The sequence below is a fragment of the Delphinapterus leucas genome, unplaced genomic scaffold (genome assembly GCF_059928025.1).
Source record: "Delphinapterus leucas isolate spDelLeu-1000000601 "Yukka" unplaced genomic scaffold, BTC_Dleu_Yukka2 spDelLeu_asBTCV2_sq25, whole genome shotgun sequence".
In the NCBI taxonomy this organism is placed as follows: Eukaryota; Metazoa; Chordata; class Mammalia; order Artiodactyla; family Monodontidae; genus Delphinapterus; species Delphinapterus leucas.
The window spans coordinates 12,516,831-12,542,750 of record NW_028322234.1 but is presented as its reverse complement, the minus strand read 5'-3'; the positions used below and the strand labels follow the sequence as shown (position 1 = coordinate 12,542,750).

General features: G+C 54.5%; 1 protein-coding gene across 1 annotated transcript in view; it reads right to left on the bottom strand.

The window, feature by feature from the left end:
- COL5A3 (collagen type V alpha 3 chain) overlaps positions 1-24,851 on the bottom strand; it is a 39,935-nt gene extending 15,084 nt beyond the window's left edge. Inside the window, exons 1-41 of the mRNA XM_089905496.1 lie at positions 24,509-24,851; positions 20,189-20,350; positions 19,908-20,097; positions 19,676-19,832; positions 18,874-18,978; positions 18,144-18,296; positions 16,479-16,592; positions 16,228-16,374; positions 14,827-14,988; positions 14,445-14,507; positions 13,929-14,003; positions 13,745-13,828; positions 13,548-13,604; positions 13,396-13,449; positions 13,192-13,245; positions 12,204-12,257; positions 11,859-11,912; positions 11,620-11,673; positions 11,214-11,258; positions 11,053-11,106; positions 10,826-10,870; positions 10,622-10,675; positions 10,434-10,478; positions 9,412-9,465; positions 9,265-9,309; positions 9,065-9,118; positions 7,165-7,209; positions 7,005-7,058; positions 6,768-6,875; positions 6,286-6,339; positions 3,957-4,010; positions 2,979-3,023; positions 2,752-2,805; positions 2,584-2,628; positions 2,150-2,203; positions 2,003-2,056; positions 1,813-1,866; positions 1,575-1,682; positions 1,312-1,401; positions 1,025-1,078; positions 22-129 (exon numbers count right to left, since the gene is read on the bottom strand). Of these exons, the coding sequence (XP_089761622.1) occupies positions 22-129; positions 1,025-1,078; positions 1,312-1,401; positions 1,575-1,682; positions 1,813-1,866; positions 2,003-2,056; positions 2,150-2,203; positions 2,584-2,628; positions 2,752-2,805; positions 2,979-3,023; positions 3,957-4,010; positions 6,286-6,339; positions 6,768-6,875; positions 7,005-7,058; positions 7,165-7,209; positions 9,065-9,118; positions 9,265-9,309; positions 9,412-9,465; positions 10,434-10,478; positions 10,622-10,675; positions 10,826-10,870; positions 11,053-11,106; positions 11,214-11,258; positions 11,620-11,673; positions 11,859-11,912; positions 12,204-12,257; positions 13,192-13,245; positions 13,396-13,449; positions 13,548-13,604; positions 13,745-13,828; positions 13,929-14,003; positions 14,445-14,507; positions 14,827-14,988; positions 16,228-16,374; positions 16,479-16,592; positions 18,144-18,296; positions 18,874-18,978; positions 19,676-19,832; positions 19,908-20,097; positions 20,189-20,350; positions 24,509-24,596 (3,204 nt within the window). The 5' untranslated portion in view covers positions 24,597-24,851. The remainder of the gene's footprint in view (positions 1-21; positions 130-1,024; positions 1,079-1,311; positions 1,402-1,574; positions 1,683-1,812; positions 1,867-2,002; positions 2,057-2,149; positions 2,204-2,583; positions 2,629-2,751; positions 2,806-2,978; positions 3,024-3,956; positions 4,011-6,285; positions 6,340-6,767; positions 6,876-7,004; positions 7,059-7,164; positions 7,210-9,064; positions 9,119-9,264; positions 9,310-9,411; positions 9,466-10,433; positions 10,479-10,621; positions 10,676-10,825; positions 10,871-11,052; positions 11,107-11,213; positions 11,259-11,619; positions 11,674-11,858; positions 11,913-12,203; positions 12,258-13,191; positions 13,246-13,395; positions 13,450-13,547; positions 13,605-13,744; positions 13,829-13,928; positions 14,004-14,444; positions 14,508-14,826; positions 14,989-16,227; positions 16,375-16,478; positions 16,593-18,143; positions 18,297-18,873; positions 18,979-19,675; positions 19,833-19,907; positions 20,098-20,188; positions 20,351-24,508) is intronic.
- Between the last annotated feature and the right edge of the window lie 1,069 nt (positions 24,852-25,920).

Below are 25,920 nucleotides of genomic sequence, written 5' to 3'. Positions count from 1 at the left end.
GGATGGGGGGCAGGCACTTACCGGGGACCCCTTCTCGCCTGCAGGGCCAACAGGGCCTTGGCCTCCACTTTGGCCAGGAAGCCCAATGCCCCCTGGTGGGCCTACAGGACCGCGCTCCCCAGGGGAGCCCTGAAAACAGGGGTGAAGGGTCAGGGATAATAGCAGTAGTGGTAATTCTCATTTATTGGAGGGTTTTCAAGCAGTCAGGCCCTGAGTTAGGTGGTTACCAGCACATCCAATCTATTCCCCCAGACAGCAGCCAGAGGGCGCTGTGAACACCTGAGTCAGCGCACGTGCCTCCCCTCCCTGCCCACATCCCTCTGGGGCTCTCACCCCCACTTGTTGAAAAAAAGGTTTTCCTGGCAGCCCACAAGGTCCTGCACGACTATGCTCTCATCTCTTCCCACTCACCCTAGGCTCACTCCTCTCCAGCCACACAGCCCTGCTCACTGCTTCCTCCAGCCTCAGGACTTTGCACATGCTGTTCCCTCTGCCTGGCACACCCAGACACCCACATGGCTCCTCCCTCACCGCCTTCAGGTCTCAGCTCAAATGTCACCTTCTCAGGCCTTCTCTGGCCTGCCTGTTTCAACGGCTCTCCCCTTCTCCCCTTTACTCTGCGCTATTTGCCTTGTGGCATTCATCGCAGCTGATCCCTTATCTCCCTGGCTAGATAGTAGTAAACTCCAGGAGAAAGAAGGGTTTTTTTTTTTGTTTTTTGTTTTTTGTTTTTTGTTTTGAAAGAAGGTTTTTAAACGCTGATGTCTGATACGCAGGTAAGTTGCCCAACGGATCATCTCATTGAGATTTACGATCATCTAAGAGATGGGACTATTTTACAGACAAGGAAAACTGAGGCTCGCGCAGTGACACGACTGCCCAGCCAGTGAGCGGCAGAGTTGGCCGTGACCCCGACCTGTTTGGCTCCCCAAATAGCAGACTTGATGAGGACAATACCCAGCTTCCCAGAAACCCTGAGACCCCTGCACCCTGCCCGCCACACAGCAGACGGGTTTACACTTACGTTAGCCCCGACGGGGCCGGGGGGGCCCTTGTCACCCTTCAAACCAGTAGGTCCCTGAGGAGGAGATGATTCACAGTCGAGAGACTCCCAGGGGTGCCCCCGGGTCCTGTCTTCACTCTGGGGGGCTCAGAGTTCCCACCCGCTTCCCGGCCACTGAGGTTCAGGGATCTGTCCCTCCTGCAGCCATTACTTTACTATCACATTTGCCCCTCCCCTGGGCCCCCCTTTCCTCCTCTGCTTCACAGCCCAGCCAGGCACATTCAGGAGGGGCTCCAAACGATACTCACTGGGTCCCCGGGGGCTCCTTGGGGACCAGGGAAGCCCCTGCGTCCAGGTGGCCCTTCCTTCCCAAAGGGTCCCAGTGGTCCCAGGTCCCCCTGGAGGAGTGCAGAAGAGGGAGGTCAGACTCCAGAGAAGAGGGCGTCTCCCCTCAATCTGTGAGTCTGGGCCCCCTGCCCCATGGTGTTGATTCTGAGCCTGGAGGTGCCGTGGGGATGTTGAGGGACCTTTGGGGTCACTTGATGAGATCTCCCGCGGGGCAGGGTCTCACCTTGGCCCCCTCTCTGCCTTCCAGGCCCGGAAGACCTTGTTCACCAGGAGATCCAGGGGGGCCTGGGGGCCCCCTCTCACCCAGAGGCCCTGCTTCTCCCGTCTTTCCCTGGAGAGGAAGAAGGCTCATCTTGAATGGAGGTGGCCTGGGGTGGGGGTCTGCCTGAGATCACCTCCCCCTCCCCCAAGTATCCCCGAACTGGTGCAAAACTAGGGAGACCTGTGGGGTCCACTCTGACCTGAGGACCCACGACACCAGCTGGTCCAGGTGGGCCTGTCTGACCTTGGAAGCCCTGAGGAGAAACATTAAAAGGAGGTGTCATGAAAAAAAAACAAAAAACAAAAACAACAAAAAAATGGAGGTGTCATGGAGGGGGAGAAATGGAGAGCCTAATGGGGTCATGGGTCAGAGGTCAAAGGGTTTCTCACCAATTCTCCTCTAGGTCCAGGGTGCCCACGTTGCCCGTCTTTCCCTTGGGGGCCCTGAGGGACAAGGTGGGAGAGAGTTGAGGCACAAACAAGGAGTCCCCCCACTGCCTGGCTCCCCCTTCCCCCCAGCAGGGTGAGCTCACTTACAGGGGGACCCTTTGGTCCAGAGAACCCAGGAGGGCCTTGCAGACCTGGGAGGCCCTGAAATGGAAGCAGAAATCGTTCACTCATCCCTCCCGCCTGCCCCTGAGTCCCACATAATGACAACAGCATGTTGGGTGCTTCCTGCAGGCCAGGCATGGGGTCAAGCATTCTATGCACAGGTTGTCGCTTCATTCACCACTGCAGCCCTTTGGGATGGGGACTGTGGTTATTCCCATTTGATAGAGTTGGAAACTGAGGCACAGAGAGGTTAAGTGACTCACCCAAGGTCACACAGCAGGTGAATGGCAGAGCTAAGACTTGAACTCACAGCTCTCTGACTTCAGAGGCTGTGCTTTTTCTGCATTCTGCATTATAACGTCTCCCCACCTTCTGAGCTTGTCTCCTACCCAGAATCACACACTCACTCACTCACTCACCTTTTCTCCAGGGAACCCAGGGGCTCCGTCCTGGCCCACATCACCCTAGGATAGAATGAATGACACTCAGACTGCAGAACGAACTCAACGAGGAGGTATTGGGTGGGACTTGGTGAGCCCGGGGCAGAGGGCCTGCTTGGGGGGCCTGACCACCCACCCACCCCATACCTTGGGGCCTGGTTGCCCTGTGGCACCTGGTTGCCCCCTCTCTCCACGGGAGCCCTGGATAGAAAAGAAGCAAACATTGGAAGTGAGAGGGTGGGGGAGCCTAGGAGATGAGGATGAGTCCTCTGGGTCCCCCCACCATGACTACCTGAAGTAACCCAAACCCTCTTCCCGCCCACTTCTCCTCTCGCAGCCAGCCCCTCCTTCCAGCCCTGCCCCCATTTTCTTACTGGTGGTCCCCGCTCTCCTTCCAGGCCTGGCTGCCCAGCCTTCCCCTGGAATGTAAATTAGATGAGGGGGAAGCAGAAGACGGTGATGGTGCAAATACATGACACAAACACACAAATGCACCCAGTCAGAGACCTGGAAAGATGCCTGCCCCACATTCATTTGCAAGCCTTTCACGCACACGCACGCATAAGTACAGCTTACACATGCAACTACGCAAAGATCACAGGCACCCAATTATATTATGATTGCACCTACAGGTCCACACCTACAAGCACATTTGCTCACACAGACACCTATTTATCACAGCTGCAAGGTATGCACACATGACTGCATGCCATCGCAGCATGCAAGGGGGGGCCGCGGCTTCGAGATGACACTCGGAGCCTGTCATGTAATATGTCCCTTGCACACGTGTCTATCCAGTGTAAACACGTATGTGCATGGATCATGTGAGGACACGGTCCTGATAAACACAGCAGTATACAAACCCTCATGTGCATGTACACAATGTCCATTTACACAGCTACAGTGCACACATAGCGAAACAACGCATGCATGTATACACAATCCCCCAGGTGTGCAGAAACACACACATATGTGTATTTCCCTATTCTTTCACACACTTCGACATACCCCCTCACACATGTATGCCCATAGTCACACAACGTACGTGCAGCTGGTGCCCTCGTTCACCCAGTCACAGGCCCCTAGGCTGCAGCACTCAGACCCCATCTAATCTGTACTGAAAGGCACACAGGATCCACATGCATACACAGACACGCAGGCACATTTGCTGTAATGCCAGGTGGGATCACCTACACGTGCCCTGCATTGCACATGGCAATACGTGTGCACACAAGTGCTTCCAGGCATAGACACAGCCACCTAGGGCCTCACGTGCTATCACGCACAGCCATACACTCTGTTCCTCTCATGCAAGCCCTTCCCTCTCCCCTGACCCCTGGATTGCGACTCACCCGCTTCCCTTTTTCTCCTAATGGTGCCAGGGGCCCGGGAAAACCAATAGATCCCTGAGCAAAGAGAATGAGAGAGAAGACATGGGTGTGAGGAGTGGGTGACGTTAGCCCCTCACCCCATTCAGCCACCCCATCTTTTCAGGCATTTCCAGGGCAGTGATTCCAGAAAGTTCTTTGGCCCCTCCAGCCCCAGTGAGCAGCCCCTTCCTTGCTCACTGCATTCCAGCCACACTGGCCTCTTTAATGCTACTCAGATACCAGTACATTCCTGCCTCAGGACCTTTACACTGGCTGCCTTTGCCTAAAATGCTCTTCTCTCAGATCCCCACAAAGCCAGCTACTCCTCATCATTTAAATCTCATTCAGACATCACCTCCTTAGAGAAGCCTTCTGCCATCATCCTGACCACCACATCCTCAAGTCATGCTCTGTTTATCACGTCCTATTTTGTTTCCCCTATAATATTTATATTGAAATGACCTTGCTCATCTGTTTACTTATTCAATGACTAAGACATAATGCTCTGGTCTTATTCCCTACTGCCTGGCACATGGTGGTGGCTTACTCAATACTTGTTAATTAACTGCCTCCAGTACTTGCTTTCCTGCCCATCGTCCCTTGACCTGAGGGAAAACATCATACGCTCTGATATCCCCTCTCACCGCTCACTGTGTTTTGAATCCTAGATCCATCACTAAAGTAGCTGTGTGGCCCTGGACAAATGGATTGACCCCTCTGAGCATCAGTCTCCTTTGTAGCCTGGGGATACCAACAATACCTCCTTTACAAGGTTTTCGTTAGGATTAAATGGGATATATATAGAAAGTGGGTTTTTTTTTTTTAAAGGTACTTGGCACATAGTATGTGCTCAAGAAATATTAGCTGTCTTTGTTATTCATGCTGATTATTAGTAAGTGCTATGGACTGAATGTTTGTGTCCTCCCAAAATTCATATGCTGAAGTCTCAGTCCCTAGTGTGATAATATTTGGAGGTTGGGCCTTTGGGAAGTAAGTAGGTCATGAGGGTGGGGCCCTCGTGAATGGGATTAGTGTCTTTATAAGAAGAAGAGGAGACTAGATCTCTCTCTCTCTCTCTCTTGTTCTCTCTCTCTCTCTCTTTCTCTCTCTCTTTCCTTCTCCCTCTCCCCTATGTGAGGACAAAGACAGAAAATGTTCATCTACAAACCAGCAGAAAAGCCCTCACCAGAATCCAACCATGCTGGCACTCTGATCTCAGACTTCTGGTCTCCAGAACAAATTTCTGTGTTTAAATCACCCAGTCTAAGGTATTTTTACTCTAGCAACCCAAGCTGAATAAGACACTGATCTCAACTAAGCCAACATATCAGGCCTCCTGTAAAGTATTCATTGCTTGTTGCCCAAGACGCACTGATCAGTCTTGGCTAGGAGGCTTTGTTCTAACTCCCATGAATTTCTGTTAAAACAGACTGAGTTCTGCTCTTAGTTTTGATACCTTGAGTTAATCCCAAACCTATTTATGTCAGCTGCCCTTGCTATTGGGGTCATGTGACTTAATGAAACCTTACAAAAACTGATGAAATGTAGAAAAGGAAAAGAAAGATATCTGTAATATCTAGGTTAAATGGAAAAGACTCAATGTAAAGGGAAGTCACTAAAAAAAAAAACACTGTCAAATTAGGCATGGGCAAGATAACTGCTAGATCGAGATACCAAAAGTGTGGAACTCAAGAAGGATTCTGTACTCAGATTTCTTCCCAAGTGTCTTTGCGTTTCTGCTCCACCTTATGTAACAAAAAACTATAAATCATCAGTGATGTAATATGGGTGTGGTTTAGGCGGAAAGATATCTTACCAATAGCCTCATTCATCAAAACACTGGCAGCCAAATGTACAGTTTTACATAAGTACATTCTAAGTTATAATTAATTCAAGATATGTAAAATATGTATTTTTTATGATTCCCCTCCTTACTGACTTGTTTGAACCAACCTCAATCATACCAAATAAGAAGGACCCTACAGTTTTATTATCACCAAAATCATCAATTTTATCATAATCAAATTGATGAGGTAGATGCTACTGGTATCTCCCTTTCGTAACTGAGAAAATGGGTTCAATAGGCTTGTTCAAGATCATTTAGCAGGTAAGGTGTGACTTACTCAAGGTCACTTAGCAGATAAGGCTGGGTATTTGAGCCTAAGTTCGTCTGATGCCAAAGCCCACATCTTACACTTTCAATGCCCCATGGGGTGGACAGCTCACACCCTCAGACCACAGCCTGGACCCCCAGATGTTAGTCAGTCTCTGAACCCTGCCCTTGCCCACCACCCTCCTGCTAGCTTCTGACCTTAGGGCCTGGACGTCCTGGGTAACCTGGGAGACCCGGCACCCCAAGCTTGCCCTGCAGAGAGATTATGGGACAAAGGTCAGAGACTGCAACTTGGAGGTAAGTGGGGGAGGGGTAGGAAGGCTGGGGCATGGTTGCAGGGGTAGGAGGGGGGGGGATTCAGGGAAACATGGGTTCAAGTCCTGGCCCCTGCCTGCTAGGGGTATGTCCTTGGGCAACTCATTCAACCATTCCAAATCTCAGTTTCTTTTTCTGTAAAATGGGGGTAAAAACGTCTGTTGCCTGTGGTGGTTATGAGGATAAAAATAAGATGAAGTGCGTGGAATTGCTCTGTAATGCTGAGCTGGGGAATTGAAGGAGCTGAGAGCCTCCTAAAGTTGGAGATAAAAGAGCAGAGGGCAGAAGGCAAAGGGCCAGGGAACACCTTGCCTGCAGGCTAGAAGCTGGGGTATAGACTAGAGGGGGTGACCAGGTCCACTCACCTTCTCCCCAGCTGAGCCTGGGGGCCCCTCCTCACCAGCAAGCCCCACCTGCCCCTTCAGCCCTTCAGGACCATCCTCTCCCCGAGGACCTGGGGGTCCGGGTTGCCCCTGGAATAGAAAAGGAGAAGCCCTGACATCAGTCCCTTTGTCATTCCTGTCTTTGCCCCAGTTCACCCCTTCCCTCTCTTTCCCAAGTCCCCCAGATCCACCAGACCCCTCCTCTGGAAGTCATCTTACCCAATCGCCTTTAAGCCCCACATCACCCTTGAAGCCTGGGAAGCCATCCTCTCCCTGGGTGGAAGATAGTACAGAGATCAGATGTCAGGCTTCAGGGAAGGGACACAGCCAGAGCCCCATTATTAGGGTTCCCCCCTCAAGGAATCCCCTCCCTTCTCACCTTCTCTCCTTTCTGCCCCTGGAGGCCCCGGTTGCCAGAGGTACCCTGAAAAATATAAAAGCTCTCAGGTCCCCCCTCCCCCCACTTAAGAAGGGCCCCAGACTCGGGCCCCGGACTCAGTCCCCTGCCCTGAAACAGCCAGGAGAGTCCCAAGCGGATGTCAGACTGGAGGAAGGGGGGGTGAGGGTCAGCCCCAGAGGAAATTATCTTTCCCCAAAGTCTGCTAGTATGGTGTGCAAGAGGCTGCCTCTCCCCCGCCCCTTCCCACTGGCAGCCTCCCAAGGTCATCTGTGTGGGGGAGTGCAGGGAAGGCCAAATTTCCAAGTAATTGATTCCCATCTCCCGGGGACACTGTGTCCACAGTTCCTTCTGGCAGGAGAAAGAGGATGAACATTCCAGGCCCCGGCTGCATTCTAAAGGCAAAGGAATGTTTCCCATTGTGCTGGCTACAATGCAACTCTGTGCTTGGCAACAAGGGGAGTCTGTGCTTGGCTATAGCAAGACTGCTCAGTGCAAGCCCAGATGCTGCTCAAGCCAAATTCTGGGCTTGGGCCACAAGAAAAGCTGCACTTGGCTACAGTGTAACTGAGCTCAGCCACTAAAATGAAATTGTACTTGGATACAATACAACTGTGTTTTCACAATAGCATGACTGTTTCCAGCCACAGGGAGACACGATATTAACCGAACTCAGTGACTACAACAAAATTATACTTGGATACAATATAACTGTGTGGTTTTTTTTTTGTTTTTTTGTTTTTGTTTTTTTGTTTTTTTGGGGTACGAGGGCCTCTCACTGTTGTGGCCTCTCCCGTTGTGGCCTCTCCCATTGCGGAGCACAGGCTCTGGACGCCCAGGCTCAGCGGCCATGGCTCACGGGCCCAGCCGCTCTGCGGCATGTGGGACCCTCCCGGACCGGGGCACGAACCCGTGTCCCCTGCATCGGCAGGTGGACTCTCAACCACTGCGCCACCAGGGAAGCCCTAACTGTGTGTTTTGACAGTAGCATGACTGTCTCTAGCCACAGGGCAATTCATTGGCCACCATGTAACTGAGCTTGGCTACAATTGTTCTCTGGCCATGGCTACCATGTAGCTAGACTCAGCGACAACATAGCCTTCAACTACATATAGAAAACCATGCCTGGCTACAATGGAACTCTGAGTTTGGACACCCACAGGATTTTGTGGCCAGCTACAATAGAACCACCTCCTTGGTTATAGTGTAACTAAGCTTGTCTATAATGCAAAAATAGGAGGAGCCAGCTCTTGGCTACCATCAAACTCTGTTTTTAGACTACAGGTAATGGATACCTGTACTTGGCTACAGTGTAACTGCACTCGGCTACCATACAGATGTGAATTCCAATGTCCCTGCGCTTGGTCAACAGTGAGGCTCTATTCAGTACAGCCCTCAGCTCGTCTTAGCATTTCTGGGCTTGCAGATTGTATGGCTCTGGGCTTGAGCTTTCAAACAACCCTCTGCTTGATTACAGTGTGCTGACCTGGACCTGGATGTGATGTGTGTGCTCACAGTGAAATGGGTTCAGCCTCTAATGGCTTTACCTGTTCTCAACTACAAGGTGACAACCATGCTGGACTGTTACACTTTGGCTTTTCAGCTCCAGAGTAGCTATATATTGTCACTTCTACCACACCTTGCCTGGCAGACTGATTCCTCTCATCACAGGAGTTTCTGATAGAGCTGGCTTCCAGAGGTCAACGCTGGTGAATCAACCCTATCCGCAGGGAATTCCCTGGCAGTCCAGTGGTTAGGGCTCCGCACTTTCACTGCCGAGGGCCTGGGTTTGATGCCTGGTCGGGGAACTAAGGTCCCACAAGTCGCGCAGCACGGCCAAAAAAAAAAAAAACTCTATCTGCAGGCCCCAAGTATCACTTACCTTCACACCCCGAGGTCCAGGATAGCCCGGAGGGCCTGCCGACCCTGCTGGACCCTGAGATGGACATAAGATGAGTGCCATCCTGTTTTCCCCCCTCCATGTTCCCAGTGCCCTCATCTCTCTTCTCATTAATAGCCCCTGACTCCTGGCCCTGCCTGCCAACCCTCATCCCCAAATCAGCCCGTCTCCAGGTCACTTACCTGGGCCCCTTTCTCTCCTGTTGGGCCCTCATGACCTGGGTGACCCTAGGAGATAAACATTCTAAGTTGTCCGAGACCTGATATGCCAACCAAATTCCCAAGCCTCCCCGCTTCTCCTTCCTCCTTCTCCCAGAATCTAGTTCTCACCAGAGGGCCATCAGATCCTGGGAGGCCTGGAATTCCTGGGTTCCCAGGGGGACCCTAAAAGAAGATGAGTAGTAGAAGACAGAGGGTCTCAGAGCCTGGCATTCCACCAGGAACGTCCCTACTCAGACATACAGCTACCTCAAGGGTAGAGAAAAAACAGATCCTACTGGCCAGGAAACCTATCCTCAGCTCTTCCAAACTTGCTATGTGACCCTGGACAAGCTCTCTCTCCTCTCTGTGCCTCAGAAATCCTCTGCTTCTGGGAGGGCTGAGACAAGGGATGAAAAACAGTGTGAGAGACACGCTGGGGTGGGGGGATCCCCAGCCACACCTCTTCCTTTAGAAGCACCTCCAACCCACAGCTCCACCTGAAGAGGTGTGGGTGTGGGCCTAGGCAGGCCTGAGGTGACTTCCTATGTCCTGCAAACCATTGACAAGTCCAGAGGCGGGCACTTGGCCCAGATAAGCCAATCAGATTCTCTCCTGAAATTTTGAGGTAACGGATATCTTGCCTCATAGAAACTATGACCAGATGGATTTGGATAAAGAAACTGTAAGGTCATAAGGAACTGGGGACTGAAATAGTGACAGAGCAGCACAAGGGTGTGTAGAAACAGAAGTTGGGGTAAGAACAGACTAAGATGGAAATAGAAAGAAGCCTGTTTTTCATGGGAGATGGAAACAGATGTGCAGAGGAAGAAAGATGACACCACAAGACCCGAGACAAATGGATTTCCTGGCCCCTGAGCCTTGGTAATATTTTCTATGATTGGCTTCTGAGGGTTCCCCTCTCTCCTGACAATATCCCCGTCTGATCTAGCCTTGGTGCAGTTCTGTTTCTGGCCATCAACCCCTCCCCAGCAATGACATTTGGTAACTCTGAGCTTATTTAGGGAATGCTGCAATTTGTCATTATCCAGGGCTCACAAAAGGGGCCCTGGTGGGAAGATTTTCCTGCAGGCAGAGTTGAAGGGAAAAGATGCTGGGGGAGGAGAGGGAAGGGAGGGAGAGTTGTCACTCACCTTCTCCCCAGGAGTGCCAATGGGTCCCTGGGGGCCGGGGATTCCCTGGAAATATTTTTTAAAAGGGGGAGAAGGAAAGCATGAGAAAGCAGCAGCAAGTACAGAGGCTGGGGAAGCCAGGAGTGGTCTATGGCCTCAGCTGAGCACCACGACAACCCGCCCCCTCTGTCAGGAAAGATAGCTCAAACCTGGGACCCGGGATTCCCCTGCTGTCCTGGGGGGCCTGGTTCTCCTGGAGGACCCTGGGGAGAAAGTGAGGGTTCTGTGAAGCTGCAAGGGATTATGGTGTTGAGGTGTCAGGGAAGTTGAAATGGGGGATCATGGGAGTGGACAAGGATATGGGTGGTCCTAGGGTCAGAGTGTCAGAACGCATCAGGGATCAGAACACATACCACATTTCCTTTGGCACCTGGAGCACCGTCACTTCCAACTACACCCTGGGGGAGGAGAGGGTGTGAGACCAGGGCAGACCCATGCACAGGAGCCTGCGTCTGAGACACTGAGAGGCACAGGTGAAAAGGTGAGTGGACAGAGAATCCAGGCAACAGAAATGGACATGCAGAGGAGATAAAGGTGAGAAAAAGACAAACAGGATGTAGAGAGACAGCGACATTCTCACCGGGCGTCCCAAGGGGCCAGGGGATCCTCTAGGGCCAATCAGTCCTCGGGGGCCCTGCAAGGAGGTAGGAATGTTATTCCAGCATCACTGCTCTGAGGTCCTATGAGTCCTGACTCCCTCCCCTGTGCCAGGCAAGGGGCCCAGGGGTCCCTGATACTCACCGGCTCCCCAGCCTGGCCGGTGGGCCCCGGAGGTCCCTCTGCTCCCTGTGGGAAAGCATATGACTTGGGGAGGGGGGAGGTATAACCCTCAGAGAATCACCTTCTCTCATATCGGCAGCCCCTTCCAGGGAATCTCAGAGTCAGAGTGTGTGGCAGGATCCAGCCGACTGCGTATATGTGATTTGATTCAGGCCCCTGACCCCAATCCTGGACCTGCAATCCTGGGTTTAACCTCTTAACTCTAGTCCTAACCCCACAACTCTCAGCCTGTCGCTTTGAGCCCCCCTGGGGTCCCCTGACTCTCCAGCGCAGACCTTCACCCCTCCCCCAGGTTCCTGAATGCTCTACTCCTCCTGTTCTGGCTTTCTAGCTTCCAAACCACCCCCTAACTCTCTTCCAAACTTACCTTCTCACCATCCTCTCCTGGGGGGCCAGGTTGCCCCACATGACCAAAGTCACCCTGGAGTGGGGAACACAGAGGGCAGTTCAGAGTCAACAAGTGGAGACCAGCCCCCAGGAAAGGAGATGGGGTATTAGGGGTGAGGACTCAGACCCAGGAACGGAGGCTCTGATATTGGGGGTGGGGAGGGTGTTATGAACATTGGGAGGGGGCTTGGATGTGGGGGAGGGGTCTCACACACTCACCGTCTGGCCCTTCTCTCCAGGCAGCCCTGGCAAGCCATCAAAGCCCTGATCACCCTGCACAAAGAAACATCAGCTGAGGGACTTCCCTGGGGGGTCCAGTGGGAAAGACTCCGTGCTCCCAATGCAGGGGGGCCCGGGTTCGATCCCTGGTCGGGGAACTAGATCCCACACGCATGCCGCAACTAAGACCTGGCACAGCCAAAATAAATAAATAAATAATAAATATTTTTAAATAAATTAATTAAAATAAATTGGAAGAGAAAAGAAAGAAAGAAACGCCAGCTGAGCTTTGAATCCTCTACCCTGACAGTCCCTCCAAGTCCCAGGCCTGGCCCCATCACCTACCTTAGGTCCTGTGTCCCCTGGGAGGCCTCGAGCCCCATCTGCTCCAGGGCGGCCCTATGGGGGGGGGAGGTGACATCATCAAGATATCTACTACCATGTATCGAGCACCTTCCTCATGCAGTGTCTTATGCTGGGGGCTTCTATATGTACCAATTTAACCTCTTAAATATATCTCAAACCCAACCATTATTCCTTAGCTCTAGTGCCCTTTCTCTAGGTCAAGTTATCAGCATCACAAAAATTAAGAACACTCATGTTCAGGCTCCATTAATTTCCCTGCTGTGTGTTCCTCATGGCACTTTAAAACGATCTGGAGGGGCTTCCCTGGTGGCGCAGTGGTTGCGAGTCCGCCTGCCGATGCAGGGGACACGGGTTCGTGCCCCGGTCCGGGAAGATCCCACCTGCCGCGAAGCAACGAAGCCCATGTGCCACAACTACTGAGCCTGTGCTCTAGAGCCCGTGAGCCACAACTACTGAGCCCGTGTGCTGCAACTACTGAAGCCCACACACCTAGAACCTGTGCTCCACAACAAGAGAAGCCACTACAATGAGAAGGCCGCACACCGCAACAAAGAGTAGCCCCTGCTCACCGCAACTAGAGAAAAGCCTGCACACAGCAACAAAGACACAACACAGCCAAAAAATAAATTTTAAAAAATATATCTGGAATTATCCTGTTCATCATTTCCCCCAATGTGCCAGTCTTTTCTTTTGTATGTGCTGTTCTTTCTACTTGGAATGCCCTTCCTCTCCTTTTTCCCTGGTTATACCTCAGATCTCAGTTCAAGCATCATTCCTCTGCAAGTCCTCCCAGACTCGGGGACCTGGCCAGATTCCTTTGTCACACCCTCAGTGTACTGTCATTCCCTGTCCTCAGTGCTCTTATCCCACCAATGACACCAGCAGACCCTGGGAGCACAGAGCTGAGGCTCCTGTTGGGTGTTGGGACATGAAGAAGGGATGACCTGAGGACCTAGGAGTCACTCACCATCTTTCCCTGTCTGCCAGGGGGTCCATGAGGTCCCTGAAGTCCTCGGGGACCCTGGAAGAGAAAGGAAAGGAGGAAGAAAAATGTCAGTGATTGCAAGGGTAACCCCAGCCGCTTTGCCATTTTCCCCAGCTAGCACTTTATCCTGTAGCCCTGTGAGAAGACCCTTCCCATCAACCCTGTCCCCACCCCCACCAATCTCACCTGTGGCCCCATTTCTCCCATCTCTCCTTTCAGACCTGGATACCCAGGGAGGCCCTTGGAGGAAGAAAGATAAGGTAATGCATTTAGAGGGAGTTTGAGTTAGAGTCATCTCCACTGATGTACTCCCCCCTCCACACAGCCTTCTTACTCACCACGGGGCCTGGGCGCCCAGTGAGCCCCACCAGGCCAGGGGGGCCTTTCATAGAGAGCTGAAGATACAGGGGAACAAAGCCATCATCAGAAATTAAATATACACCCGTCTCCTGACTATTCACCATCTCCCATCTCTGTCATTCTCTCAGTGTCCTCCCATCACCCCCTGACAACCTCCCAATTATCCTCCACTCACCTGAGCCTGTTGCAGGAGTGCCTGAGCCTGGGCCTGCTGGAAGGAGACTGGGGGTCCTTTGAGGGAGCCTCTTGCAAACTGGAACTAGGGGGCAGCTAGTAGTGAGAGGAGCCTCCAGGAGAGGCCCCCCCTCCTTGGTCAGGATTCTACTCCCCAAGGCTGTGCCACCCTATCTCCCTCTTACCGGTATCATGATCACAGTGCCTGGTAGACCCCGGATCCCATCAATGCCAGGGATTCCTGGGAGGCCAGCGGGGCCCTGAGAGAGGGACAGAGACAGAGAGGGATGGAGGTAGAGAGATGGAGAGAGGCAAGGAGGGAGAGACAGAGAAAGATGGAGGCAGGGAGAGAGAGGGAGAGAAGAGACAGAAGGTGAGAAAAAGAGAAATGGAGGGAAGGAGAAAGAGTCATAAAAAGTGGAAGAGACAAAAACAGAAAGAGACAGACAAAAGAGAGACGAGGAAACGGGCACAGAGACATAGGGAGAAAGACAGAGATGAAAGACACTCAGGGATAGAGACAGAAGGAGAAAGGCAGGGGATAGCGCCCCCTCCCAGAGACAGAAGAGGAGACAGAATGATAATTCCCAGACGGGGAGGAGGATGAAGCGGAGGGGTCAGAGCCAGCTCCAGTCGCAGCCATGCTGCCAACTTGAAACCTCACTTTCCCAGGAGTTTACACCGCAGAGGAAGTCTCTTACCGGTAGACCAGGGTCCCCAGGGAATCCTGGCGGGCCAGGAGGACCTGAGGGGCCAACCACCCCCTGTTGGGGACAGAGGAACAGAGGTCATGACAAATGCAAAGTCTGAGCCAGGCTGACTTCCAAACCACCACTGACACTGACCCCATGCTGACCTTCCTACCCCATCACCGAGCCACCCCTGGCCCCTCAATACTATACTGACACATATAAACCTCCAACTTTACATCTCAACCCCTATTTTTACTCATCTTTTGAGCCTCAAATATCCAATCGTCTTCAAATGATCTGGCAACATTACACCCCAACTCCTCACCCCAGAGGATCAAATACCCCAACTGGAAGTAAAAGACAAGAAGAGGGGAATGCAGCCATGACTCACTTGGGGTCCTGGGCCTCCTGGAAGTCCTTCAAACTGCTGTCCCTTGGGGAGAAATAAGTGTGACCCCCATTCTAGCATAGACCCCGCCACGTCCTCCAGCCCCAAGCCCCTCACCTGTTCAATCACAGCCGGTTCTCCTTTTTCTCCCTTCTCCCCAGCGCCCTGGGGCAGGGGATGGAAAGAGAAGAGGTGTGAGCCCTGGAACTCAGACAGAGAACTCTCAGCTAACTTACCTCCCACTCATCACACACACACACACACACACACACACACACACACACAGAGGCACGCATGCGTGCACAAAGTCCACCCTCTGAGCTGTCTCTGCTGTCCTTTCTTCAACCAGTATGTTTTGAGCAGCTCATCCGCCAGTTTCAAGCTGGCCATGCTGCAGCAAGGTAAGGAACATGAACCCTGGGGCATACTGTGGAGTCCTAATCCTGGAGCTGCCTCTCAAAAGCTGAGTGATGTTGGGCAACTTATTCAACTCCTATGGCCTCACCTGCATAGTGTGTGGGCGAATGCCGACTGTATATATCCCACGGGAAGATAAAGAAGCTAAAACAATGCTTAGCACATAACGGGCACTCAGAGTAAGATGGTTAGAATTATTCACCTTCTCCCCTGTCCAACACCAAAGCTAGAACCTAGACACCTTCTCTGTCTGCCTTATGCTCCTAGGCAATCTCATCCCTTGGCTGAAGATAGCATCTCTCCGCTGATGAGCTCCAAGTCTTTATCTCCAGGCTAGACCATCTTCCTTGAACTCCAGAATTTTCTAACCAATCACCCGCATTGACAATCAAACAAGGGTTGCCAGTTTAGCACATCCAAAATGAGATCCTTGACACTTTTCCACCTGCTCCTCCGTCAGGCTTCCCCATCCCACTCAGTGGTGCCACCGCGCATCTACCCAGTCATTTTTGAATTGTTCTCCACATACAGCAGCAAGAGCAAAATGGGTCATGTCCCCAGTCTGTCCAACTTTTCTCTATCCCCACCACCACCACTACAGCCACCACCCTCATCCAGGTCACCACTCTGTTTTGCATAAACTACTGGTTTCCCTGCTGCCCCTCTGGCTCCCCCTACAGTCCATATGCTGTTCGGCAGCTAGAGAGAGCTTTGAAAACTCCCAAGTCAGATGGTATTCCATCTCAAGTGGCTCTTCATCGTGCTTAGGCTAAAAACCAGATGAATCACCCTACCCACAGAGCCATTCATTAGCACAATGCCTGTCACATTAGCGTAGTATCTGTAGATAAATATTTGTCAACTGCGCTGGGGTGGTGGGAAGGCGTTCTAGGCAAGATAAAAAGAAAGCAAAAAAGAGAGTGCAGCTATGTGTGGCTCCAGGTAGGAGTCCCTCCCCCTGCAGCTAACCCAGCCACCCAGACGCACAGGAAAGATCTGCAACTCAGTCCTCCATGACTGTTCTGCTGCCCGGAAGTGGGGGCCCATGGTGGGACCACCTTCTTCTTCTTCTTCTCTGGCTAACTCCGTCTCCACGGTCCCCAGTTCAGTTCCATTGTCAGGGTCCAAGCTCTCCTGAGGACATTGGGACAGACCAAAGTTTACCCCTGGCCTCTTCATTGTCTGCCACCACCACTGTCCCAGGACCTTCCCCTCCAGCCTCGTCCACTTCCCACAACCTCTAGGACGGTGACGTTGCTGCCAATGGCCACAGTCGTGGTGATGACCAAAGGCGTGGGAGTCGGAGGCAGAGTTGGAGCTGGTGTCTCTGTCTTGGGGATGTCAGTGGAGGTCTGGAGGAAGGACAGAGAAGGTACCAGGTCTGGGGTCAGGACAATCAAGACAAAAGGGAGACGAAGGAGGAGACAGACTCTCTCTCCCAGAGCACCCAGTCTAGGGAGGGGGACAGAGAAGGATTCCCCCCAAAAAACATCAGAGGGGTATGGGGCAGGGGGCTGGCCAGTGCAGGCGAAGGTGTGCTGGCTGGACAAGGACAGCCAGCAGGGAGAGCCCTTGTGTGTGGAGGAGGGGCAGGGCTGGCAGGTCTGGAAGGCCTGGAAGGCAGAGCGGGGCTGGCTCCAAAGCCCAGGGGTCAGGGTCAATGTCCACCACTCAGGGCCAGACTCCCGGAAGCCTATCCCATATGTCCTCTCTCAAGGCAGATCTCAGCAGTCTGTCAGCCAGCCAGGGCGCAGTCAGAGAAGGAGTGGGAGGTCCTCCTGGCCTGGACAGCTGCAGAGGAACTGGGTTAAGGGCGCACAGCAGGTGATGGGGGCCCAGGTGAAGGTTAAGGAAGGGGCTGAGAAAGGGTAGGCTACTCCTGGTGTCTGTTCTAGGCTGAAGTGATAACCCTCTTTCTCCCCACTGATGTGGCGAGCAGATGTAGTGCAACCAGTGACCCTCCAACCGAGGACCCCGACCAGTGGCCCCCAACTAATGGCCCCCAATTATTCCTACAGCCAGTGACCCATTAATGACCCCCAATTAATGACCCATGACAAGTGATCCCCACTAAGGGACCTAACCAATGACCCATACACACCTACTAATAACCCAAATCATTGGCCTCCCACCAGTTATTCCTATAACCAGTGACCCATCAATGACTTCCCAACTAATTACCCATCAGGGACTCCCAAACTATCTCATCCATGATCCCCTGAAAGGCACTCTCCCAGCTAGTGACCCCAGCTGGTGATTCCACTAGTGCCTTCTAATCAGTGGTCCCCCACTGGGGACTTGCCCAACTAGTGATCCTTGGCAATGAGCCCCACACCATTAACCCTAAACTACAGACCCCAATAACACCAACAGCGGCCTCCATCAATGACCTCTAACAGCGACCTCCAACTAGGAAACCCCCGAACATCAACCTCAGTCAGTATCTCTCTACAATGATCCCCCCCAACCAGCAATCGCCATCAGGGAGGCCAAATAGTGTCCCCCCAGCTAGCGACCCCCAATGAATAACCCTCACCCATGACCCCAACCAGTCAACCCCAAACGATGACACACTAACTAACGAACCCATCGTTCACCCCAGCTAGTGGCTCCCCTTAAACAGTAGCCCTCATCAAGAGCCCCTAATCACAAGGTACTCGACTGGGTGTGCTCCCTCCCTCTAGTCCCCCCGCAGAACTGGAAGTTGGGAGGGAGATACGAAAGAGCACCTAAGACAGGACCAGACCCCCCGACAAGTGATCGGTCAGCTGAGAGAAGTCAAAGGTCGGTTATTGGAGACAAGAGGAAGAGACCTTGGATGAGGCACAAGGGGTCAGTGGGGATCAGAGGCCAGAAGCAGGGCGGCCAAAGAACAGAGGGGAGAGATACCGCAGACCCCTTACCTGGTTCTCCAGGGAGACAGGAGGTGGGCTCAGGGCCAAAACTTCCTTGTTCTTCTTCTTCCTGCCCTTCCCCTTACGACCTCGCCCTTTTTTCTTCCCTTTTCCCTTCCCCTTCCGCCGACGGGGAGGGGTTTCTGGCTCCCCCTGGGGTACCTGGGAAGAGGACTCCAGTCGGGTCCAGATCCCCTGAGTGGAGGCCCCGTCACTCAGATCACCTGGGGTCATTGCTGGCACATGGTCCATTGGTCCTATCTTTTATTTTATTTTATATTTTAAATTTTATTTATTTATTTATTTTTGGCGGTACGCGGGCCTCTCACTGTTGTGGCCTCTCCCATCGCGGAGCACAGGCTCCGGACACGCAGGCTCAGCGGCCGTGGCTCACGGGCCCAGCCACTCGGCAGCATGTGGGATCTTCCCAGACCAGGGCACAAACCCATGTCCCCTGCATCGGCAGGCGGACTCTCAACCACTGCGCCACCAGGGAAGCCCTGGTCCTATCTTTTAAAGCCAGGGCTCACTCAGCCCTGGGACCTGGGGTCAAGGTAAATCATATGGTTAGGGGCCAAGGGTCAGTTATGTGACCTGAAGTCAAGGTCATTCATGCCTAAGAACAGTTTAAGGGCAGCGGTCACTCAGCCCCCTGGGTAGGGCTCAGAATTCATTCATTCCTGAGACCTGGAGCCAGGGATGACTCAGCCAGCGACCTCAGGACAAGCCCCTTACTCACCCCTGTGGCTACAGGATCCAGGTCGTCGCAGCCAGGAAGGTACTGCTCACAGGCTCGGAAGGCAGCCTGAGGATCTGAGCTTATCAGCAGCTCCTGAATATCTCCCTGGGGAGAGAGTGGGGGTCCGGGAAGGGGTCTGCAGGCTGACTCCGACCCCCATTCCAAGCATCAAGGTCTGGTGTTTTTCCACCCAAAGCAGGCTAAGTATAGGGAGGAGGAAGCCCCACCATAGCCCCAGAAATCCCTCTGCCCTAAAAAACTGAGAGGAGGAAGATTCTATCAGGGTGACACCAAACCACAACCACAAGCCACACCCCACAACCTCTGTCCCATCAGAGGCACAATTGGTCCTTCACTCGCGGCACATGGTGACACCTACTGTGTGCCAGGTGCCCTTCAAGGTACTGGGGATAAGGAGGGAAGCAAGATGATGAGGTCCCTGGACTGTCATGACACACGTAACAATCACCACATCGAAAACACATCTGTCCCAGAGCCACACGACTCCATGCCTTGCTGGCATCACACACCATCACAACCAGCAGCGCCGTCACACATCACAACCTTATCCTTCCACCATAAGCCAAGTATGCACCATCACAAATGATCAATTCATGGCTTTACAGTCTCACAGGCACATGCCACAGAGATGCACCGTGATGCCTGGCGCTCCCTTCCTCAGCTTCCTGGCGCTAAGTCGAAGCTGGATAGTTCCCTTCTCCGTTCTCTTCTCCAGATTCAGGCTGTGGACAAACCTCCCTCCTGCCTCCTGCCTCAGTTTCCCCCATCACTGAAGCGCTACCTCAAAAGTCTCCTCCCCGAGGTCCTGGGTCCCCAGCACAGTAAGTCCAGCTGTGCTGATGAATTGAGGTCCCTGGCTCAATACGGGGGGCTGCGGTTCACAGTCAGCCACCAGGGTCACCATCCCACCATCCACACTGACCGCCACACGGTGCCACCTGCAAGGGGACAGTTTCAGTGGGGGCGTGCTCTCATCTCACCTCTCCTGGGACTCCCACCTTCCCCATATTCACCTGCCATCCGTGAGGTTGACCTGCTGGGGGAGGGGGCTGAAGGAGTCACCTAGGAGGTCCAGAGCCGGCCCCAACGCCAGGCCCAGCTGCCGGACACCGGCCTCATTGTAGACGGATAGAAGGACAGACTGGTTGGCTGGCCGGCCACGCAGAGTGATCAGCACGGAGAAGCTCTCGGGAAAGTGCTCGGCTGGGAGGGCAGAGAGAAAGGGGCAGCTCAGATGGCCCGACTGTGACCCATGCTCCCACGATGAACCACAGCCCCTCTCACCCTGACTCACCTTGAAAGAGCTCCCACGTGGGGACACCGAGTGTGCTGGCCTTGCCCACCCCGAATGCCCGGTCGCCCTGCGGGACCCTCTGGGGGCAGAGGCCGGGACCCTCGGGGAGCCCAGCCTGGCCCCCTCGCACGCCCAGGGCCTTCAGCACATCCACAGGGTCTGCTACGGAAAGAAGCCAGGGTACGGGGCAGTTATAACGAGCCCAGCACTCTGCGTGAGTGGCTCGGGTTTTGGGGGACTCAGCCCACCCCCGCTATGTTTGTGGGTCAGGGGGAAGGAGCAGGCCTGGGACGCATACCCCCCTCACCACTCCACAGCTGTTCCAGCTTCATCAGCCTGTTGACTCCTGTTTTTTTCCCTTGGTTTTCGGTGAGAAAAAAAAAAGCTGACCTAGTTCTGGGATGAATCAAAGCTTCCTGGCCTGAGCCCCAGAGCCAAACTGTCCCCCTCTCCACACTCCCCCGCACCAGCTCCCTGGGGCTGCTTCCCAGGCCTGAAGCCCCCCTTGCCAGGGGAAACCCGCTTAGAGAGGAGGGGCTCCTTGGGTGTGTTCTCCCCACCTCTTCCCTGGGCTCTCCTCCCTCTGACCTCCTCCTCGACCTTCATCACTCGTGACCTCCTCCCTCTGACCTCCTCCTCGACCACCATCACCCATGACCTCCTCCCTCTGACCTCCTCCTCGACCACCATCACCCATGACCTCCTCCCTCTGACCTCCTCCTTGACCTTCATCACTCGTGACCTCCTCCCTCTGACCTCCTCCTCGACCACCATCACCCATGACCTCCTCCCTCTGACCTCCTCCTTGACCTTCATCACTCGTGACCTCCTCCCTCTGACCTCCTCCTTGACCTTCATCCCTCGTGACCTCCTCCCTCTGACCTCCTCCTTGACCTTCATCCCTCGTGACCTCCTCCCTCTGACCTCCTCCTTGACCTTCATCCCTCGTGACCTCCTCCCTCTGACCTCCTCCTTGACCTTCATCCCTCGTGACCTCCTCCCTCTGACCTCCTCCTTGACCTTCATCACTCGTGACCTCCTCCCTCTGACCATTCTTTCCCTGATCCCCGCTGATTTCTCCTGGCCACCCCCTCTGACCTTCCTCTGCCTGACCCTGACCACCTCCCTCTGACTACCACCTGACCTCTTCCCTCTTCCTATCCCAGTTTCTTCCATCTGACCTGTGGACCTCCCCACTTTATCACCCCCTCTGACCTTATCCTCTGATCACCTCTCTCTGATAACCTCCTGACCTCCTCCCTCTGACCCTCTCCCTCTCATCCCAGCAAAGGAAGGGACTGGTCCAGTGAGATCCTAACCCAGGCTGTCCTACCAGCCCCACCCGGTGCAGCCTGGCCAGTGCTAAGTGGAACCACATGGCTTGGGCAAGGGTGGGCGAGGTCTTCCCCTGAGCCCCAAACTCCTGCCTGATCTCCCCTCCCCACAGCAGACTGTCCCACTGACCCCCTGACCCAGCCTCTTGGCAGGAGCCGGATTCTGCCATGACCTCACCCCAGGGGCGGCTCTACTGATCTCACCATTGGGATCCAGGGTAGGGGGCCAGACTTGGGGGAGACAGGGGTCTGGATGAGGGCCCCCCCATCCCAGCTCCTCCTGGGTCAAACCCCTCAGTCTTCAGACTCTCCAGAGCCCTGTTCCAACCTCAGCTCTCTCTTGCCCCCAACCTTGTTCTGCTCTCTTTTTCTTCTCTCCCCCTCCCTGCCTTCTCTCTGTCCCACTTTCTGTGTCCAACTCTGAATCAGTCTTTCTCTCTCCCTCCCTCTCTTACTTCCCAGCTCTCCCTCACTCTCTAGCTCTCTGTCTCTGCCTATTGGTATTTCCCTCGGTCTCACATCTGTTTCTCTCTGCATACCTCTATCTCTGTGCCTCTATATATCTCTGTGTGTGGATTACTCCCTCCATCTCTCTCTCTCTCTCTCCCCTAACCCTGCTGCCTCCACCGGCCCCATCTCTAATTGCCTGTTCTGTGGCTGGGTTGTTATTAAGAGGTATTTGGGTTACAGCCCCCTGGGGCTAAAATCTGGGCTCCCAGGCTCTGCTGACCACAAGGGTCATTCTCCCGTGGAATGATCATCCCAGCTGCCCCCTCTCCGGGCGGGGGCCCAGGGGAGGGCTGAGGTCCGTGATTCCCCCCAGTGTGGCTCTCCCAGGCTCTCCTTTCACCCAGACTCCACTTTCTATGCACTGGGAAGGGGTCTCTCCTTGACCAACTGCTCATTAACATTTTAAAAGTCTTTCCCAGCATCTAACCCAAATGTCTCCTGCTTCAATCTGTGTTCCTTCTGTCATGACCTTTCAGAAACCAACTGCCCTTTCTTTCCATGGCTGGCTTTGTGACAAGGAGACACACAAGAGGCATTGAGTCCTGCCTGCAGGGCCAGGGGGCGGCAGTCTGTCAAGTAACTGGCTTGCCCTTCCCCCACAGATTCTCCCCTGTGCTAGTCAGGACCCCAGGGAGAGGCTAGGTGGGGGTCTAGGATATGGAAGAAGGCAGGCAGGGACCGGGCTGGGACATGGCTGGGACCCTCTCAGATGAGTAGGAGAGCCTAGGTGTGAGTGTCTGTGCAAATAGGTACATGCGCGATTGTGTACGTGCACGAGACTGTGCGAGCACGTGTGTGACTCTGTACGGACCAGGGACTAGCTGAGCGTGTGCTTTGTGGCGTGTCGATGTCTGTGAGTGTTTGGCCTATGATGGAGGGATTAGGTGCAGTCCTTTGACTTGTCCTGGGGTCCTGGCAGTGAGCTCGAGGTCCTGCAGGTGATGCACGGGAGTCTGTGATAGTAATAGCTCAGACTCCAGATGGAGGAGTGTGGTTATATGTGAGAGTGTGGCCAAGTCAGCGAGTGGGTGACTGGTTGAGAACATCGACTACGTTGTATGGATGCCAGTGGAAGCATGTGTGAGAGTTTGAAAGTGTAGGTGGGTGACAAAAGCTGTGACCGTGGGACGGGTGGCTGATGGGGCTGCCTTGGCGTGGGCCCCAGGTGTTTAATGTTCTTCGTGTCCCAGGGGCCTTCTATTCTGAGTGCACGCCTGAGATCGCACGACTGTGTGGATGTGTGACCGTGGGAGTGGGGCATAGGCCACTTTGGGATTATCCGCGTAAACACACACCTCTCTGGACTGCAGAGAAAAGGAGAAAGTGAGAAAGTGGGGGTGGGTGTGTTGGGGTCCTGAGTTCACCTTAGGGAGGGATTACGGGGAGGGCCTGACCTGGGGTATCTCAGACCAGGGAAGCCCCCCTCAATCACCACTTGAGGGACCACGACTTTCCCGAACCCCGGGGCGCCCCCGACCCAGAACCCTGGGGGGCGGGGCGCGGCGTCCAGCCAGATTCGCGCAGCTGGGCGTGCGTCAGCGCTGACTCACCCGTCCGGCGGCCCCCGGGACCCCTGGGGGGCCCCTGAGAAATTCCTCAGAACAAACACCCGAGGCTCGCTCAGCTTGGTGGAGCAACCTCCACTTACCCCGCCCCCGCCCGTGCTCTGCCCCGCGCCCCGCGCCCCGCCCCGCCCCGCCCCGCCCCGCCTCGCCCCTCACCAAGGCCCTCCCGAGGCCCTGTCCATGGTGCTGATCCCGGCTCAGGGGAGTGCGGGGAGGGGGGAAGGGGGCAAAGATGGGGGGGGAAAGGAGGTGGGCGCGCGCTAATTAGGGGCAGAGGAGAAAGCGGGGAAATAAGGTGAAGCTATCTGGGGAGACGCAAAGGGAGCTCTGAATCCCAGATCAACCCTCTTCCCTACTAGTCCCCGCTCACCATCCCCCATCCCCCTGAGACTCATCCTCATGGGCAAGTATTTAGCCTCCCAAACCACAACCACAGTCCTCAGAGGGTCACCCAGAGACACACAATCACACGCATAACACACACACGGTTATTCTCAAAATCAGCCCCCCACACAGACACACACTCCTCTACCCACAACTCAATCACATACTCGCCCAGGGGCTATATCCCATCACCCAGGTGTACCATCATCGTCATCTCCCACACCCAGCACACACAGTTTCACTCCAAATGGCCGCATGCATATTGTTACACACATGTATACCTATAAATTGCATTCATTGCCACGCACCCACCAGGAAACAGGGTCACACTTTTCTCCGACCCCCCCCCACCAAGCTGTCACACTCACAAACCGCCCAGAGTCAGACACTCGCCCCCCAACACCACACCGTAGCCACGCGCAACGTGCACGACCCCCATGCACGCCCCCGACTCCCGACTCCACGCCGTCTTTGGGGGCCTCGATGGATCCTGCACTCCGGGTCCTATTTTCTCCCTCCCGGCTCACCGGCCTGCGTCCGGGGGAGAAGCTGCAGAGACACCAGGAGCAGGCAGAGGCCGGCCCGCGGCTGGCCCAGGCCCCGGCGATTCCCCATTCCCACGGGACCCACACTCAAGGCGGGGGACCAGCCTGGGCGGCTGCGGGGCGCAGCGACTCCACGGGCTCGGGGCACTCTCGCGGCGGCCGGCTCCACTCGGGATCCACAGGAGACTGCCCGAGACCCCGCCCTGGCCTCGCCCTGCGCTCCAGCTCCGGGCCAGGCGGAGCTCGCGGAAGTGGGGGGGTGGGTAGCTGACAGCTGGTGGGTGGAATTGGGAAAGTTTGTGCTGAGCTCTGATTGCCCAGCTAGGGGTGGAGCCGTGGGCCGGGAGCTGGGCCCTTCTTGCCTCACCCCACAGGGTCGGAGGAGGGTCACTCCCACCCACCCTTAGAATCCGGGGTCCCAGCCTTAGCCCAAACCCTTTTCTCCTAACAGGCCTCCTAACCTTCAGCCTCCATCCAGGCCCTGGAATTAGGGGGTACAGCTTTATACCAGATCCTTTCTGTCTCAGCCAGGCCCCCAAATTCTGATGTCAAATTCTCACCCACCTGCCTGGTCCCACAATAAAAGGTACCGACCTCACTCCATACTTTCCCTGCAGGTCCCTAAATAAGGGATCTTCACCCCGCCTCAAACTCCACCCCAGATTCCAAAATGGGGTCCCTAGCCCCACCCCCAAACCCTCACCACAGATTCCAAGACACAGTTCTCACAGTTCTTTCTTTCCCCCAAACTCTTAATCTTCAAATAAAGGCTCCCACCTCCATCCCTAGCCCTCTTCTCCCTGACTCAGGCCCCAGATGGATGCCCCAGCTCCATTCTCACACATGGCCCATTAAATCAGGGAGTATGGCCCTACCCTAACCAGGGCACTGCCACAGGGAGGGGTGGACCCCTGCCATTCCTGGGGTGAGGCGGAACCCCCCCTCACCCCACTGGGACGCTCCCGCCTCCATGTGAGGAGGCCCCAGCGGGTCAGGTCAGGTGGAGCTGTCTGTGCCATTGAACAAGCACAGACATGCTGGATCTGAAGGAGCTTCCGCAGGGAGGAACCCAAGGGGCATATCCCGGGCCCTGAACTGCCCACATCCCCCACCCCGAGGCCAAGAGGGAGAAGCCGGCAGTGTCTCCCTCCCAGCCTCTGGCTCCTCAGACAAAGAGACTCTGTGTCCTTAGGGAGGAGGGGGTGGGGCCCCATCTGGCCTGAGGGGGAGGGGGGCCCTGAGAAGGGGGAGGAGAGGGAATCTCCCCAAGCTGCTCCTCCTTTCTCTCCAGGGACATCAGAGACTAAGACTTTTCTGGCAAAAACGCTCATACAGTTCCTGCCCTGCCTTGGTCTGCTGGGAAGTTCTTCCTATAGTCTAATCGCACCTTCTGA